The sequence below is a fragment of the Mercenaria mercenaria genome, chromosome 9, assembly GCF_021730395.1.
Source record: "Mercenaria mercenaria strain notata chromosome 9, MADL_Memer_1, whole genome shotgun sequence".
NCBI lineage: Eukaryota > Metazoa > Mollusca > Bivalvia > Venerida > Veneridae > Mercenaria > Mercenaria mercenaria.
Genome location: NC_069369.1, coordinates 73,783,240 through 73,800,326, shown reverse-complemented (window position 1 = coordinate 73,800,326; position 17,087 = coordinate 73,783,240). Strand labels below are relative to the sequence as shown.

At 38.1% G+C, this 17,087-nt stretch overlaps 1 protein-coding gene across 1 annotated transcript; it reads left to right on the top strand.

Moving 5' to 3' along the window:
- Positions 1-562: 562 nt before the first annotated feature.
- Positions 563-16,422, top strand: LOC123546300 (antifreeze protein Maxi-like). Its single transcript, XM_053550650.1, has 2 exons — positions 563-799; positions 15,904-16,422. The coding sequence occupies exons 1-2, from the start codon at positions 563-565 to the stop codon at positions 16,420-16,422; spliced, it is 756 nt and encodes a 251-aa protein (XP_053406625.1).
- Positions 16,423-17,087: the final 665 nt, after the last annotated feature.

Genomic DNA, 17,087 nt, shown 5'->3' with positions numbered 1-17,087 from the left:
AGTCTCCATTGACAAACCTTGCAGCACGTCGTTGGACAGCCTCAAGTTGGTTGATGTTGGCTTGGGTATGTGGATCCCAGACATTATATGGACACAACATTATACTGACATTTTTAGACAATTTTATCAAGCCTTGATTATAATTATCATTTTTTACAGCCTTGACACAACATTATATTGACATTTTTAGACAATTTTATCAAGCCTTGATTTTATGATTATAGTTTGTATATAATTTGAATATATAATGTAATGTATCATTTCATTAAGGTGTTTGATTGCAGTTTTCTTTATTGCCGACTTCTCAATAAAAACATATTAACAGTTCTTTACACCTAGAATACTTGTCATTTATAAACATAAATTGTTACATCAATCTCACAATATTGCTGAAAGGTACGGTTACAGCTTTTGCCAGCAAAGTACAAACTGTCAGTAACCAGTAAACAGCCAGCACATGAAACAAGCTGTCACATTATATCAAGTCATAATATTTAATTGCATTGTACTGCAGTCTATTTCGTGATCCGAGATCGGGTACCATAGAGCAGAAAAATAAGTGATGTCAGTCGAAAAAAAGATAACATTTGCAAAGATCAATAACGAATGCCCTTGCCCGGGCAAGAAGGTACAAGAACTGGGCAAGGTATGTCAGCTGAAAAAAAAGGTAACATTTGCAAAGATCAATAAGGAATGCCCTTACCCGGGCAAGAAGGTACAAGAACTGGGCAAGGTAGAAGAACCAGATGGCAGGAGAGTAGAAGAAGCCAGGAAAATGCACAAGAAAAAAGTACAGAGTGTAGGTCGTCCTTAGTAATGGTTCTCAAGCATTGTATTGACAATTATACTGATAATGTCTTTTTTACAACAAGTTGACGAAGAAGATATTTAATACCGGCACATCCTAATATCCCTTTTATATTAGGGAAGAGGATTATTGGGATTAGTGGAAAGCTGCTTGTGTTGACAGTCGAGAATTTGAACTGCTCAGTTTATAAGTATTTCACTGTGGACAGCAAAGCTGTTTAGTTTAAATGGTTTGTGTTTCATGCTACTTGACGAAATTTTAACATGAGATGGATTAACTGTGTTTTTTTTCAGCCAGTGGGGAATAACATGAGAGTGTTTTGAAACATTAGAGTTGGATCAAAGTATCCAATGGTGAAAAGAAAAAAAACCAACAAATTTATGAGACCCTGTTTTTTCAAAATCATATGTTATCCTTAATCTTGTGCTTCATACTTTTCCATTCTTTTTCTTGTTTTGTTTTATACTACTAAAATTGAAATCCTGATGAATGATTTGTATTGCATAACTTCTTTTCATTCTGTTCTATTCTTTATGGTGAAGTAAACATAAAAGATTGTTTGTTTTTTTTTTTTTTTTTTTTTTTTTTTTGTTATTTTATCAGAAAAAGGCTTTCCATACTTAAATGTACTTATATTAAACCTGTTCTTAGTTATGTAATTTGGTTTAAAGCCGAAGTGTTCTCTAATATCATGTATTTAACATATAATATATACATGTATATCATGCTCATTGACATCTGTTATTTGAGTACCATTAGTAGAAGTCTGTAAAAGCACCCAACACCTGGTGCTAAATGATCACATCACATGCCAGTCTAGGTCAATGCAAAGAATATTCATCTTGTGTAGTCATTTTGGTATAATGAAATAAATCAATGACTGGCGAGTCATTAATAAAAAGGGATTTTGAATGTTGAAAATATCAAAATGAAGACTTCATTCAAAGTAAACCACCAGAATACCATTGTATTGAAGTTTATCATTGATTTTAAAAGGTAATTTACACAAACGTTAAGTGTTAATTTTTTGATGCATCTGAATGAGAAAACAATTGCCACCCTTCGAATAGTTAAGTTAGGACTTTTTTTACGTTTATGTTTTTACTCAAGCATAAAAAAGCAAAAAATGCTTCATACACACACAAAAAAAAATGAACTGACTAAAAAAAAGTTAATAGTATGTATTTCCACATTAATATAATTTAACAAACAATAGTGGTCATCCACTGCTCATGACCCCTATCAACTTCCATGATCCTAGGCCCAAGCTTTCTTGAGTTATCATCCAAAAACCATTTAACTCTTCTGGGTCAATGTGACCTTGACTTTTGAATGACTGACCTCAAAATCAATGGGGGTCATCTGCTGTCATGATCAACCTCGCTATCAACTTTCATGATCCTAGGCCCAAGCTTTCTTGAGTTATCATACGGAAACGTTATAACATCTACTGGTCATGACCAACCTCCCTATCAACTTCCATGATCCTAGGCTCAAGCAGTCTTGAGTTATCATCCGGAAACCAGTTGGTCTACACCGACCGACATCTGCAAAACAATATACCCCACCTTCTTTGAAGGGGGTATAATAAGCAATAAGTTATTTATACAAGCAATCCTTTTTCAGGGCTTACATGACAGCTGCGAGTTCACCAAGTTATGCCGTCATCTCTGTGAAACAGGAATAGCGAAACTGGTACTGAAGGCGAAAGTGAACCAAGCTTGGAGAAATAATATCGGGAGACCTGTTCCGATCATGACATATCTACTTCAGCCGGAAGAACACTGTCTTGTGCTTTGGGTAACACTGTCTCGGTCGCCAAGGAGATGAAAGGGATTGAATTAAATCCATCACACTGTATACAGTAGATGAATGATAAAGTGTTTTAACAAGAGGGCCATGATGGCCCTATATCGCTCACCTGTTATCATTGCACTTGAGGACAAAAAGGTCCTCAGAAAAAATATCTAAGTCCAAAGGACAGGAACAACAAAGGAAAGAAATTTAACCAAAAAGAAAAAAAAATTCTTACAAGGTACAGATATGTCAAAATACACCTAAAAATTGGAGGTACCATCCATGTTGTACCACAGAGAAGTGGTCTTGGTTTTTCCCTACGGCCATTAATAAAAAAAGTTACTAAAAATAAGCTATTTATAGTAATGTAAAAGGGAAGTAATTAAAAAGAAAATTATTGTAAGTGAACAAAAGGTGGATCTGCCAAATAAATCTGTTGACATAAATGAAATTTCAGATCAGTATCTTCATTAGTTACGGAGATATACCCATTTTAATTTGAAATAAAGGGAGGTAATTTGACATAAAATCAGTCCATAGTTATCTACCCTGTTGGCTCAGTCCAACTAATGACAATAATGAAATTTCAAATAAGTAGGACATAAGTACTTACTGATATAAATCCATTTTGACTACAATCAGGGGAGGTAATCAGATATAAAATAACTCTGGAATCTAAGATTGGATCTGATTTGTCATGGAATCCAAGATTTATTGTTGTTGAAGATATTTTGGAAGTTTGTATCAAATAAAACCATAAAAGAAGTCTCTATATGGCTGCAAAAGCCAAAATAGCCAATTTTGGACCTTTAAGGGGCCATAACTCTGGAACCCATGAAGGAATCTGGCCAGTTCAAGAAAGGAACCAAGATCTTGTGGTGATACAAGTTGTGTGCAAGTTTGGTTAAAATCAAATCATAAATGAAGTTGCTATTGTGCAGACAAGGTCAAAATAGCTAATTTTGGCCCTTTCAGGGGCCGTAACTGTGGAACCCAATATGGGATCTGGCCGGTTCAACACAGGAACTGAGATCTTATGGCAATACAAGTTTTGTGCAAGTTTTATTAAATTCAAATCATAAATGAAGCTGCTATTGTGCAGACAAGGTCAAAATAGCTAATTCTGGCCCTTTCAGGGGCCATAACTCTGGAACCCAAATGGAATCTAGCCAGTTCAAGAAAGGAACCAAGATCTTATAGTGGTACAAGTTGTGTGCAAGTTTGGTTAAAATCAAATCATAAATGAAGCTGCTATTGTGCAGACAAGGTCAAAATAGCTAATTCTGGCCCTTTCAGGGGCCATAACTCTGGAACCCATAATGGGATCTGGCCAGTTCAAGAAAGGAACCAAGATCTTATGGTGATACAAGTTGTGTGCCAGTTTGGTAAAAATCAAATCATAAATAAAGCTGCTATTGTGCAGACAAGGTCAAAATAGCTGATTTTGGCCCTTTCAGGGGCCATAACTCTGGAACCCATAATGGGATCTGGCCAGTTCAAGAAAGGAACTGAGATCTTATGGTGATACAAGTTGTGTGCAAGTTTGGTTAAAATAAAATCATAAATGAAACCACTATCGTGCAGACAAGAAATTGTTTACGCACGCACGGACGGACGCACGGACTGACGACGGACGAAGGGTGATCACAAAAGCTCACCTTGTCATTATGTGACAGGTGAGCTAAAAATGAATAAAAATGTGTAGAGACAACAGATTTATTGACAATTCAGCATTAAAACAGAGCTTTACATTTATTCAACAATAGCTTTCTGCTTTGAAAGTCGGACCACACCTCTAGTTGTCTTTTATAATACTTGATTTATGAAGCCCCTTTGCCTAAATTTTAGGATTTCATGCAGAACTTTTCGATGTATTGAAATAGATATTTTATAAAGACAAGGAATATCACATTTTCATATATGTTATGTATAATATTATATAAATTAACTTTAGATATTTAACAGTTATTTTGTTTCTGTTGGGTTTAACATCACATCAACACAATTATAGGTCATATGGTGAATTTCCAGCTTTGATGGGGGAGGAAGACCCCCAAGTGCCCCTCCATGCATTATTTCATTACAAGTGGGTACCTGGGTTGAACCTCCAACCTTCCATAAGCCAGTTGGATGGCTTCCTTACATGATTTAACAATTATTTCTTTCAAAATATTTGATTAATGGTTTGTTTTATATAGTGATTTTAGTGTTACAAATAAAGATTTCAAACTTCTAATCAGTTTGTTTGTTTGTATGTTTTAAGTGGTGTCTTAACAACAAGATTATTTGTAATGTAACCAATTACCCCCATCTGAAATAAGGGAGAGGACCACATAATGCTGCTATAGACCAAGTTTGATGAAGATCCATCAAGCAGTTCATGAGAAGAAGACTTTTAATGTATTTCTATTTCTAGCTCTAGCAGCCACTAAAAGGGGCCAAGTTCCACCAATTAGAACAAATATCAGCGAGAACCATATAATGATGCTACAGACCAAGTTTGATGAAGATCCAGCAAGCGGTTCATGAGAAGTTGTTTGAAAGTTTTTCTATATTTAGCTCTAGCAGCCTTTAAGGAAGCCAAGTGCACCCATTTGGATAAACTTGATAGAGGACCTCAGGCCTGGATGCTACAGACCAAATTTGATGACCAGTAGTTTCAGAGGAGATATTTGAGTGAAAATCTAGACTATACACCATCCACCTATACTAGTATCTCACCTGCACCTCTGACCTTAAATTTGACTGGAGACCTAGTTTTTGACCCAGATGACCCAATATTTTGCACACTGGCCTTCCCATCTTGAGGTCGGGGGTTCGATTCCCGGCAGCTACTCGGGAATTTTCAGAAACGCTTTTCAGTGTTTCCCACCCAACTACAGGTGTACTGGTCAGGAACCCAGGCAATCCTTCTGTGTATCAGTGCTATACACTGGGCACGTTAAAGAACCAGGCTGTCTATTCGCAACGAGCTAGGCTAAGTTAGCCGGACAAGCCTGTATCTGATTTCTGATCTCTCTGTCGTGGGGGCTTTGTCTCACTATTTTTAGTGAATAGTATCATGGATCCAGATCACAGCTGAATGTTAAATCAAATGCACCCCAAAAGAAAATATTCAATATATTATGTCCCTTTGATGTTCCTGCTCTCCATGTTCAAGAAGAGTTATATTTCCTTGATCACAAAATTTTCTTTTACATGAAAATATCAAATGGTCATAACTCTATACTTCTAGTTAAACTATTGTCGATATATCTATTTTTGAGAAAAATGTGGACATTTGCCTTCATTTCAAGGCTTTTTAACTTCATACCTATGATTTGAAAAAAATAAGTACTTTCTCTAGCAAATGTGCTAGAGTTCCACACTTGAGACTGAATACGTGCAATCATCTCTGACATAGGTAAAGGCAAGTGTAGAAATGTAAGTTGGGAGACACCAACTATCAGTAAGGTCTATCGAAGGGACCTGGACCCTAGCATTTAGTATCGTGGTAGCAGATGAGGGCAGACTGGTGTTGTCTTCCCAGAACAATGCTTGGGAGATGACTGGGTCAGCAAATACAGAAGATGTGTTGTCTTTGATGCTAAGCGATGAGAAATCCTTACTTGGAGTGGATGAAGGTGACCATCCAGCTATCTGGAAAACCTTAACGTCAAGCAGCAGCATTAGTGAAGACACATATTGAGAACAAAGCATCTCTTTGGTCAAAGCATACAAATCGTACTCCCGTACCTACGGAGGTTGACATGCCAAGACATTCAGCTTCTTACTCATAACAAGAGGGCCAAAATGGCCCTATATCGCTCACCTGTTATCATTGCACTTAATGAAAAGAAGGTCAAAAAATCATAATCAAGATCAATCAAAAGAATTATGAGAAAATATAGTTGAAATTTTCTTCAAATAAATTATTTTCAAATCAGGCCAGTAGTTTCATGCCTGAAGGATTACATCAGAGGAGGTTAGGAGCAAAATTTTGACTGATGAAGCCCAAAGGGACAGGAACAACAAAGGGAAGAAATTAACCAAAATTAAAAAAAAAATCTTACAAGGTACAGATATGTCAAAATACACCTAAAAATTGGAGGTACCATCCATGTTGTACCACAGAAAAGTGGTCTCGGTTTTTCCCTATGGCCAATAATAAAAAAGTTACTAAATAAGCTATTTATAGTAACATAAAAGGGAAGTAAGAGTTACAGAGCGGAAAGGAAATTGCTAACCAACAGACATACAGACAGACGGACACTGAGGCAATAACATAATATGTCCCTTCGGGCGAATAAAAAGGAATCGAGATCTTATGGTGATACAAGTTGTGTGCAAGTTTGGTTAAAATCAATGAAGCTGCTATTGTGCAGACAAGGTCAAAATAGCTAATTTTGGCTCTTTCAGGGGCCATAACTCTGGAACCCATAATGGAATCTAGCCGGTTTAAGAAAGGAACCAAGACCTTAATATGGTGACATAATTTTTGTGCACGTTTGATTAAATTCAAATCATAAACAAGAGCTGTCACTAATGGTGACAAATGCCCCCGCAGCACCTTGACCTTTGACCTGGTGACCCCAAAGTCAGTAGGGGTGGTGTACTCAATAAGTACTATCAGCATGTGAAGTTTGAAGGTCCTGGGTGAAGTGGTTCACATGTGAAGTGCCTTCATGCAAAAAGTTAACGTTGGCCCCTGTGACCTTGACCTTTGACCTGGTGACCCCAAAGTCAGTAGGGTTGGTGTACTCATAAAGTACTATCAGGATGTAAAGTTTGAAGGTCCTGGGTGAAGTGGTTTGCCAGGAAAGTGCCTTCGTGCAAAAAGTTAATGTTGGCCCCTGTGACCTTGACCTTTTTGACCTGGTGACCCCAATATCAGTAGGAGTGGTGTACTCAGTAAGTACTATCAGCATGTGAAGTTTGAATGTCCTAGGTGCAGTGGTTCGCGAGTAAAGTGCCTTCATGCAAAAAATTAACGCTGGCCCCTGTGACCTTGACCTTTCACCCCAAAGTCAGCAGGGGTGGTGTACTCAATAAGTACTATCAGCAAGTGAAGTTTGAAGGTTCTGGGTGCAGTGGTTCGCAAGTAAAAAGCCTTCATGCAAAAAGTCAACATTGGCCCGTGACCTTGACCTTTGACCTGGTAACCCCAAAGTCAGTAGGAGTGGTATACTCAATAAGTATTATCAGCAAGTGAAGTTTGAAGGTCCTGGGTGCAGTGGTTCGTGAGTAAAGTGCCTTCATGCAAAAAGTTAACATAGTGATGAACGAACGACGGACAGTTGAAAACTAATATGCCTCCCTTTGGGGGCATAACAAAAACAAGAGGGCCATGATGGCCCTATATCGGTCACCTGTTATCATTGCACTTGAGGACAAGAAGGTCCTCAGAAAAAATATCTAAGTCCAAAGGACAGTAACAACAAAGGGAAGAAATTTAACCAAAAAGAAAAACAAATTCTTACAAGGTACAGATATGTCAAAATACACGTAAACATTGGAGGTACCATCCATGTTGTACCACAGAAAAGTGGTCTTGGTTTTTCCCTACGGCCAATAATAAAAAAGTTACTAAAAATAAGCAATTTGTAGTAATGTAAAAGGGAAGTAATTAAAAAGACAAGAGGGTCATGATGACCCTGAATCGCTCACCTGAGTAATATGAGCTACAAAATTGTTTCAAATGTCAAACTGATAATAAAATATTAAGAAAGTCAGTAGGTCACATTCATGGTCAATGAAATTCAGTTTTACAATTGGTGTGCAAAACTGTGTAAGTCATCAATATTTCAAGGCTGTATCTTAAAAAACAAGAAATAGGTCAGTAGGTCAAGGTCACAATCAAGTGACACCATATTACTTGGGGTCATCAAGTAATTATAATTAAATAGTCTTGGAAATAGAATCAGATGATTTTTTAATTATTTTTCCTATATAATTCAAATAATAACTAAGTAACCCAAGGGCAGGGCCTCTTTTAACACCAGGGGCATAATTTGAAAAATTTTGGTAGAGGACTACCAAACAATGCATCACACCAAATATCAAAAGCCTAGGTGGTATGGTTTCTGACAAGAAGATTTTTAAAGCTTTTTCCTATATAAGTCTATGTAAAATTTGGGACCCCCAGGGCAGGGCCTCTTTTCATCCCAGGGGTACAATTTGAACAATTTTGGTTGAGGACAATAAGACAATGCTACAAACCAAATATCAAAGAGTTGTGGTTTCAGATAAGCAGATTTTTGAACTTTTTTTCCTATAAGTCTATGTAAAATTTGTGACCCCCGGGGTGGGGCCATATTTGACCCTAGGGGGATAATTTGAACAATCTTGATAGAAGACCACTAGATGATGCTACATACCAAATATCAAAGCCCTAGGCCATGTGGTTTTGTACAAGAAGATTTTCAAAGTTTTCCCTATATAACACTATATAAACCGTGTGACCCCCGGGGCAGGGCCATATTTGACCCTAGGGGGATAATTTGAACAATCTTGGTAGAGGACCACTAGATGATGCTACATACCAAATATCAAAGCCCTAGGCCATGTGGTTTTGTACAAGAAGATTTTCAAAGTTTTCCCTATATAACACTATATAAACCATATGACCCCCGCGGCGGGGCCATATTTGACCCTAGGGGGATAATTTGAACAATCTTGGTAGAGGACCACTAGATGATGCTACATACCAAATATCAAAAGCCCTAGGCCATGCGGTTTTGTACAAGAAGATTTTCAAAGTTTTCCCTATACTACTCTATATAAACCATGTGACCCCCGGGGCGAGGCCATATTTGACCCTAGGGGAATAATTTGAACAATCTTGGTTGAGGACCACTAGATGATGCTACATACCAAATATCAAAGCCGTAGGCCATGCTGTTTTGTACAAGAAGATTTTCAAAGTTTTCCCTATGTAAGTCTATATAAACCATGTGACCCCTGGGGCGGGGCCATATTTGATCCTACGGGGATAATTTGAATAATTTTGGTAGAGGACCACTAGATGATGCTACACACCAGATATCAAAGCTCTAGGCCCTGTGGTTTTGGACAAGAAGATTATTAAAGTTTATCCTTTCGGTTGCCATGGCAACCAGAGTTCTGCATGGAATTCAATTCTTTGAACAATTTTGAAAGGGGGCCACCCAAGGATCATTCCTGTGAAGTTTGGTGTAATTCTGCCGAGTGGTTTTCAAGAAGATTTTTTTAGGAAATGTTGACGGAAGGACGCCGGACATTGAGCGGTCACAATAGCTCACCATGAGCCTTTGGCTCAGGTGAGCTAAAAATTATTGTAAGTGAACAAAAGAAGGATCTGCCAAATAAATCTGTTGACATAACAAGGGTTCAACGCAATAAGGGCGTATCTACATATAAGATACGCCCTTGTTGCGTTGAACCCTTGATAAATGAAATTTCAGATCAGTATCTTCATTAGTTACAGAGATAACCCATTTTAATTTGAAATAAAGAGAGGTAATTTGACATAAAATCAGTCCAAAGTTATCTACCCTGAATAACTCAGTCCAATTAATGACAATAATGAAATTTCAAATAAGTCCTATAAGTACTTACTGATATAAATCCATTTTGACTACAATCAGGTGAGGTAATCAGATATAAAATAACTCTGAACCTACACTTGAATCTGATTTGTCCTGGAATCCAAGAATTATTTTGGAAGTTTGTATCAAATAAAACCATAAACGAAGCCTCTATATGGCTGCAAAAGCCAAAATAGCCAATTTTGGACCTTTAAGGGGCCATAACTCTGGAACCCATGAGGAAATCTGGCCAGTTCAAGAAAGGAACCAAGATCCTGTGGTGATAAAAGTTGTGTGCAAGTTTGGTTAAAATCGAATCATAAATGAAGCTGCTTTTGTGCAGACAAGGTCAAAATAGCTCAGACTGATGACGGATGAAGGGTGATCACAAAAGCTCACCTTGTCACTATGTGACAGGTGAGCTAAAAATATTGTAAGTGAACAAAAGAAGGATCTGCCAAATGAAAAACAAGAGCACTGCAATGCAACGCAAATGCAGAGCAATATTCACATAAAACAAAGTCATATGACCTTTGAATCCTACGTGTGACCTTGACATTGAATTTAGCCATCCGAAACATGCACTCTGCACATCCTTTCAATGAGTGCACATTTGCGTCAGGTTTCTCTGAAATCCATCAAGGGGTTCAAGAGTTACAGAGCGGAAGGGAAATTGCTAACCAACACACAGACAGACAGACGGACACCTAGGCGATAACATAACATGTCCCTGCGGGCATATAAAAAAGAATTGAGATCTTATGGTGATACAAGTTGTGTGTAAGTTTTGTTAAAATCAAATCATAAATGAAGCTGCTATTGTGCAGACAAGGTCAAAATAGCCATAACAGGGGCCATAACTCTGGAACCCATTAGGGGTCCTGGCCGGTTCAAGAAAGGAACCAAGATCTTTTGGTGACACAAGTTTTGTGCAAGTTTGATTAAATTCAAATCATAAATGAAGCTGCTATTGTGCAGACAAGGTCAAAATAGCTAATTCTGGGTCTATCAGGGGCCATAACTCTGGAACCCATTATGGGATCTGGCAGGTTCAAGAATGGAACCAAGATCTTATGGTGACACAAGTTTTGTGCAAGTTTGGTTAAAATCAAATCTTAAATGAAGCTGCTATTGAGCGGACAAGTTCAAAATAGCTAATTTTGACCCCTTCAGGGGCCATAACTCTGGAACCCATAATGGAATCTTGCCAGTTACAGAAACAAACCAAGATCTTATGGTGATACAAGTTGTGTGCAAGTCTGGTCAAACTCAAATCATAAAGCTGCTATTGTGCAGACAAGGTCAAAATAGCTAATTTTGGGCATTTCAGGGGCCATAACTCTGGAACCCATAATGGAATCTGGCCAGTTCGAGAAAGGAACCAAGATCTTATGTTGATACAAGTTGTGTGCAAGTTTGGTAAAAATCAAATAATAAACAAAGCTGCTATTGTGCAGACAATCTCAAAATAGCTAATTTTTGCCCTTTCAGGGGCCATAACTCTGGAACCCATAATGGGAACTGGCCAATTCAAGAAAGGAATCGAGATCTTACGGTGATACAAGTTGTGTGCAGGTTTTGGTTAAAATAAAATCATAAATGAAACCACTATCGTGCAGACAAGAAATTGTTGACGGACAGACGCACAGATGGACGACGGACAAAGGGTGATCACAAAAGCTCACCTTGTCACTATGTGACAGGTGAGCTAAAAACAACAACAACAACAATTTGTTCAGACAGAGGACTCGAACACACAACCCTGAGAAAAGTAGCAAAACGCTTTGTCCGCACAGCTATATCTGCACATGATACATGATGGTATATAATTGGCTTTTCAATAGATATATCGTTGTTTAGGTTCGGACGCCAAAAAGTAATTTACGGAAACATACGGAATATTCATGAGTACCAGGTCAATACTTACGGACAATATCTGCAGACCTCCTTGTTCAGGTTGTTTGTTATCATTTTTGTTTATTAAAAATCATTACCTAAAACAACTATGAGTAGTAAAAGCGTCTCTTTACTTTTTAGCCCACTATCTGATAATATTCAAATCACTCTGCGTTCGTGGTCCGTCATCCGTCTGTCCTTCCGTCCATCCGTTAACAATTTCTTGTTATCACATCTCCTCAGAAACTATTGCGGTGTGGGGGGGGGGGGGGGGGGGGGGGGGGGGGGGGGGATGTAGACCAAACTTTGTCAGAATGATGTACTGGTACCCTAGTTGTGTCCCCCTGAAAATCAGACTGGTTCAACAATTTTTGAGTGAGTAATGGCCCTTTGTTTATTTTTATAATCTACATAGATTTATATAGGAAAAAACTTTGAAACACTTCATGTCCAAAACCACAGAGCCTAGGACTTTGATATTTTGTATGACATCATCTAGTGGTCCTCAATTAAGATTAATCAAATTTTCCCCTAGGTCATGGTTTACATAGACTTATAGGGAAAAACTTGGAAAATCTTCTTGCCCAAACCACAAAGCCTAGAGCTTTGATATTTATAATGTAGCATCATCTAGTGGTTGACTCTACCAAGTTTGGTAAAATTATCCCCCTAGGGTCAAATATGGCCAGCCCCAGGGGTCACATGGTTCATATAGACTTATATAGGGGGAAAAAAACTTTTAAAATCTTCTTGTCCATAACCTACAACATTCAAATTTGGACCACACGTATAGTTTTGAGTAGCAAGATGAACCTTGACACGAGTTGACCTTGATCTTGACCTGGTGACCTACTTTCACATTTCTGTAGCTACAGCCTTCAAATTTGGACCACATGCATAGGTTTGTGTACAAAATAAATTTTGACCTTGACATTGACATAGTGACCTACTTTCACATTTTTAAAGGTACAGGCTTCAAATTAGGATCACATGCAAATAGTTTTGTGTTCCGAAATGAAATCTGACCTTGATTTTGACCTAGTGACCTACTTTCACATTTCTCAAGCTACAGCCTTCAAATCTGAACCACATGCACAGTTTGGTGTACCGAAATAAACTTAGATCTTGAGATTGACCTAGTGACCTACTTTCATATTTCTGAAGCTACAGGCTTCAAATTTGGACCACATGCATATTTTTAGCCCACCATCATCAGATGGTGTGCTATTCAAATCACTCTGCGTCCTTGGTCCATTGTCCTTCCTTCTGTCCAGTAACAATTTCTCGCTATCACATCTCCTCAGAAACTACAGGGGGATTTTGACCAAGCTTTGTCAGAATGATGTATCGGTACCTAAGTTGTGTCCGCCTGAAAATCAGACTGGTTCAACAATTTTTGAGTGAGTTATGGCCCTTTGTTTAATTTTATAATCTAAACAGATTTATATAGGGAGAAATTTTGAAAATCTTCTTGTCCAAAACCACAGGGCCTAGGGCTTTGATATTTGGTATGTAGCATCATTTAGTGGTCCTCTACCAAGATTGTTCAAATTACTTCCCTGGGGGTCAAATATGGCCCCGCCTTTGGGGTCACATGGTTTATATAAACTTATATAGGGAAAAACTTTGAAAAACCTCTTGTCCAAAACCACAGGGCCTGTATGTGCACTTTATGGATGGGAGAGCTATTGACCAGACAGGAAAAAAGCCCTTTTGACATTTGACCTCAAATTGTGACCTTGATCTTTAAGCTAGGGGTCTGGGTTTTGCGCATGACAAGTTGTCTCATCATGGGGAACATTTGTGTTAAGTATAAAAGAGTTATGAACCATACATGAAATTGCCGATGGATGGGATGACAGAATGATGGAATGACGAAAAAGCGCATTCCTATAGTTCCCAAAACTGGTTTTCAACCAGTAGGGGTCTGACAAGTATCTAGTTACAAATTGACAGTTACATACATAAAGCCAAGACAATGTTTTAACATGTTATTGAATTAATGTAGCAATGTGTACATAAATCAGTGTATTTAGTTAAAATTTCAATCACATTTTGTTTCAACAGTGTAGGATAGTTATTCCTCTATATTTTTAAAACCATGCTGAAGAGATTGACTGAATAAGTTTGCAGATGAAGTTTTGAAAACACATATATTTAGGAAGGGCCTAAATTGTCCACCTGTATCTTACCTGTAATATAAGAATGATTTTCATGAAGTTTCTGCGGGTAAAAGAAGTAGGTCACTAGGTTGTGGTGGGTCTTTAATGTTCTGGGTCACTGTGGCCTTCACCTTTAAGCTATTGACCACAAAATCAAAAGAGGTTGTCTATTGACCATGATTAACTTCCTTATAAAGTTTTGTGACCCTAGGCCCATGCATTCTTCAGTTATCATCTGGAGATTATTTAAATGTTCCAAATCATTGTGACCTTAATGTTTGACCAACTCACCTCAAAAGCAATAGGGATTATTTTCTGGTCATGATTAGCCTCCCTATCAACTTTCAAGAACTTAGGCTTAAGAGTTCTTATGTTATTATCTTGAAACTGTTTAACTGTTCCAGGTCACTGTGACCTTGACTTTTAACCAACTGACCTCAAAATCAACAAGAGCTCATAAAACATGAAATGCTCCCATTGATGCATCCAGTAATTGCACAAGAAACAGAAATTTTTTAGTCACTGTACACAGAAGTTCTACTGTTTTTGGTCAATGTGACCTTTGACTTATTGATCTCAAAATCATTAGGGGTCATCTGCTGGTCATGACCAATCTCCCTATTACTTTTCCTTGTCCGATGACCAAACGATCTCAAGTTATTGTCCGGAAACAGTTTAACTGTTCTTGGTCAGTGTGTGTGCCTACAGACCCAAAATCAATAGGGGTCATCTACTGGATATGACCAACCTCCCTACTGACTTTCATGATCCTAGGCCGAAGCATTCTCAAGTAATCATCCTGAAACCGTTGTTCTGGGTCACTGTTACCTTGACCTTTGACCTCAACACCAAAAGGGGTCATCTGCTGATCAAGATCAACCTCCCTATCAAGTTACATGATCCTAGGCCCAAGAGTTCTCAAGTTATTGTCAAGAAACCGTTTAACTGTTCCAGGTCACTCTAACCTTGACCTTTGACCTACTGACCTTAAAATCAATAGGGGTCATCTGCTGGTCATGATCAACCTCCGTATAAAGTTTCATGATCCTAGGCCCCAAGCATTTTTGAGTTATCGTCCAGAAACCGTTTAACTGTTCCAGGACACTTTGACCTTGAACTTTGACCTACTGATCTCAAAATCAATAGGGGTCATCCGCTGGTCATGACCAACCTCCCTGTCAACTTTCATGATCCTAGGCCCAAGCCTTCTTGAATTATCATCCGTAAATCATTTAATTGTTCTGGGTCACTGTGACCTTGAACTTTGACCTACTGATCTCAAAATCTATAGGGGTCATCTGCTAGTTATGACCAACCTCCCTAACAACTTTCATGATTCTAGGCCCAAGGGTTCTTGAATTATCATCCAGAAACGGATTTGTTTACATACCGACAGACCAGACCTACCCCCATCTGCAAAACAATAGACCCGCCTTCTTCGAAGGGTGGCCATAATAAGTTCATCAGCTTTCAGGATCCTAGGCCCAAGCGTTCTTGAGTTACCATCCAGAAACAGACTGGTCTACATACTGATGGACCAGCCATCAGGCAACACCAAAAGAATATACACCTCTTTTACCGAAGGAGGGCCTAAAACCTAATTTTATCTTCAAAACTGAAAACATGTAAAAACACATCGCTACTTGCTATGTGTATGTCTTTAATTTTTTGCAGTATGTTTTACATTATATTTCAGGAACAAAGATGTAAGGAAGTTGCCGATTGTGCAGTTGAGGCTGCACGAGCTGCAGCTAATGCAGCAGAAGAAGCAACAGCAGCAGCAGCAACAGCAGCAGCAGCAGCAGCTGCATTACAGGCTGCAGCGAAAATTTCTGAACAAGCAGAGAAGGCAGCCAGGTTGGCTGAGTTAAATGAAAACAGTGTTACTTCTCTAAAACTTTCACAACAAGCAGCAACTACTACAACATTGTATTATTCCACATCAAAAGGGGCGGAAACAAAGATCAAGATCGAAGAAGAAAAAAGAGCTGCAATCAACAAAACAAAACTACAACTAGCAGAAAACAAAGCTGCAGCAGTCATTACTGCAGCAGAGGAAGCTGGTGCAAATGCATCAGCAACTCTTACTGCAGCAACAGCAGCAGCAGCAGCAGCTGTATTAGAAGCAGCAAAATTGGCAGCGAAATCTGCAGCAAAAGCAGCAGCAACAGCGGAGGATGCAACATTAAACAAAACGGTTACAAGTGAGTGCTAAATTAGTCTGTAACTCTTTTCCTTCACAATTTTATTTTATAAAGATCTATTACCTAAAAGGCCATACTCTGGAAAAGAAACAAAATACGGTAAAACAGGAGGGCCATGATGGCCCTATATTGCTCACCTGAGTTAAGTTGCTTGAACAAATTTGTTTGCTAAAGCTTAAACAAGAGGGACAAAATGGCCCTATATTGCTCACCTGTTATTATTGCACTTAAGGACAAGAAGATCAAAAAATCATAATCAAGATCAATCAAAAGAATTATGAGAAAATATAGTTGAAATTTTCTTAAAGTTACTTCGAATAAAATTATTTTCAAATCAGGCCAGTAGTTTTATGCCCGAAGGATTTCATCAAGCAAAATTTTGACTGATGAAGCCCAAAGGACAGGAAAAACAAAGGGAAGAACTTAAAAAATAAATCTAAGTCCTCAGAAAAAATATCTAAGTCGAAGGACAGGAACAACAAAGGGCAAAATTTAACCAAAAAGAAATAAAAAATTCTTACAAGGTACAGATATGTCAAAATACACCTAAAAATTGGAGGTACCATCCATGTTGTACCACAGAAAAGTGGTCTCGTTTTTTCCCTACGGCCAATAATAATAAAGTTACTTAATAAGCTATTTATAGTAACATAAAAGGGAAGTAACTGAAAAAAAT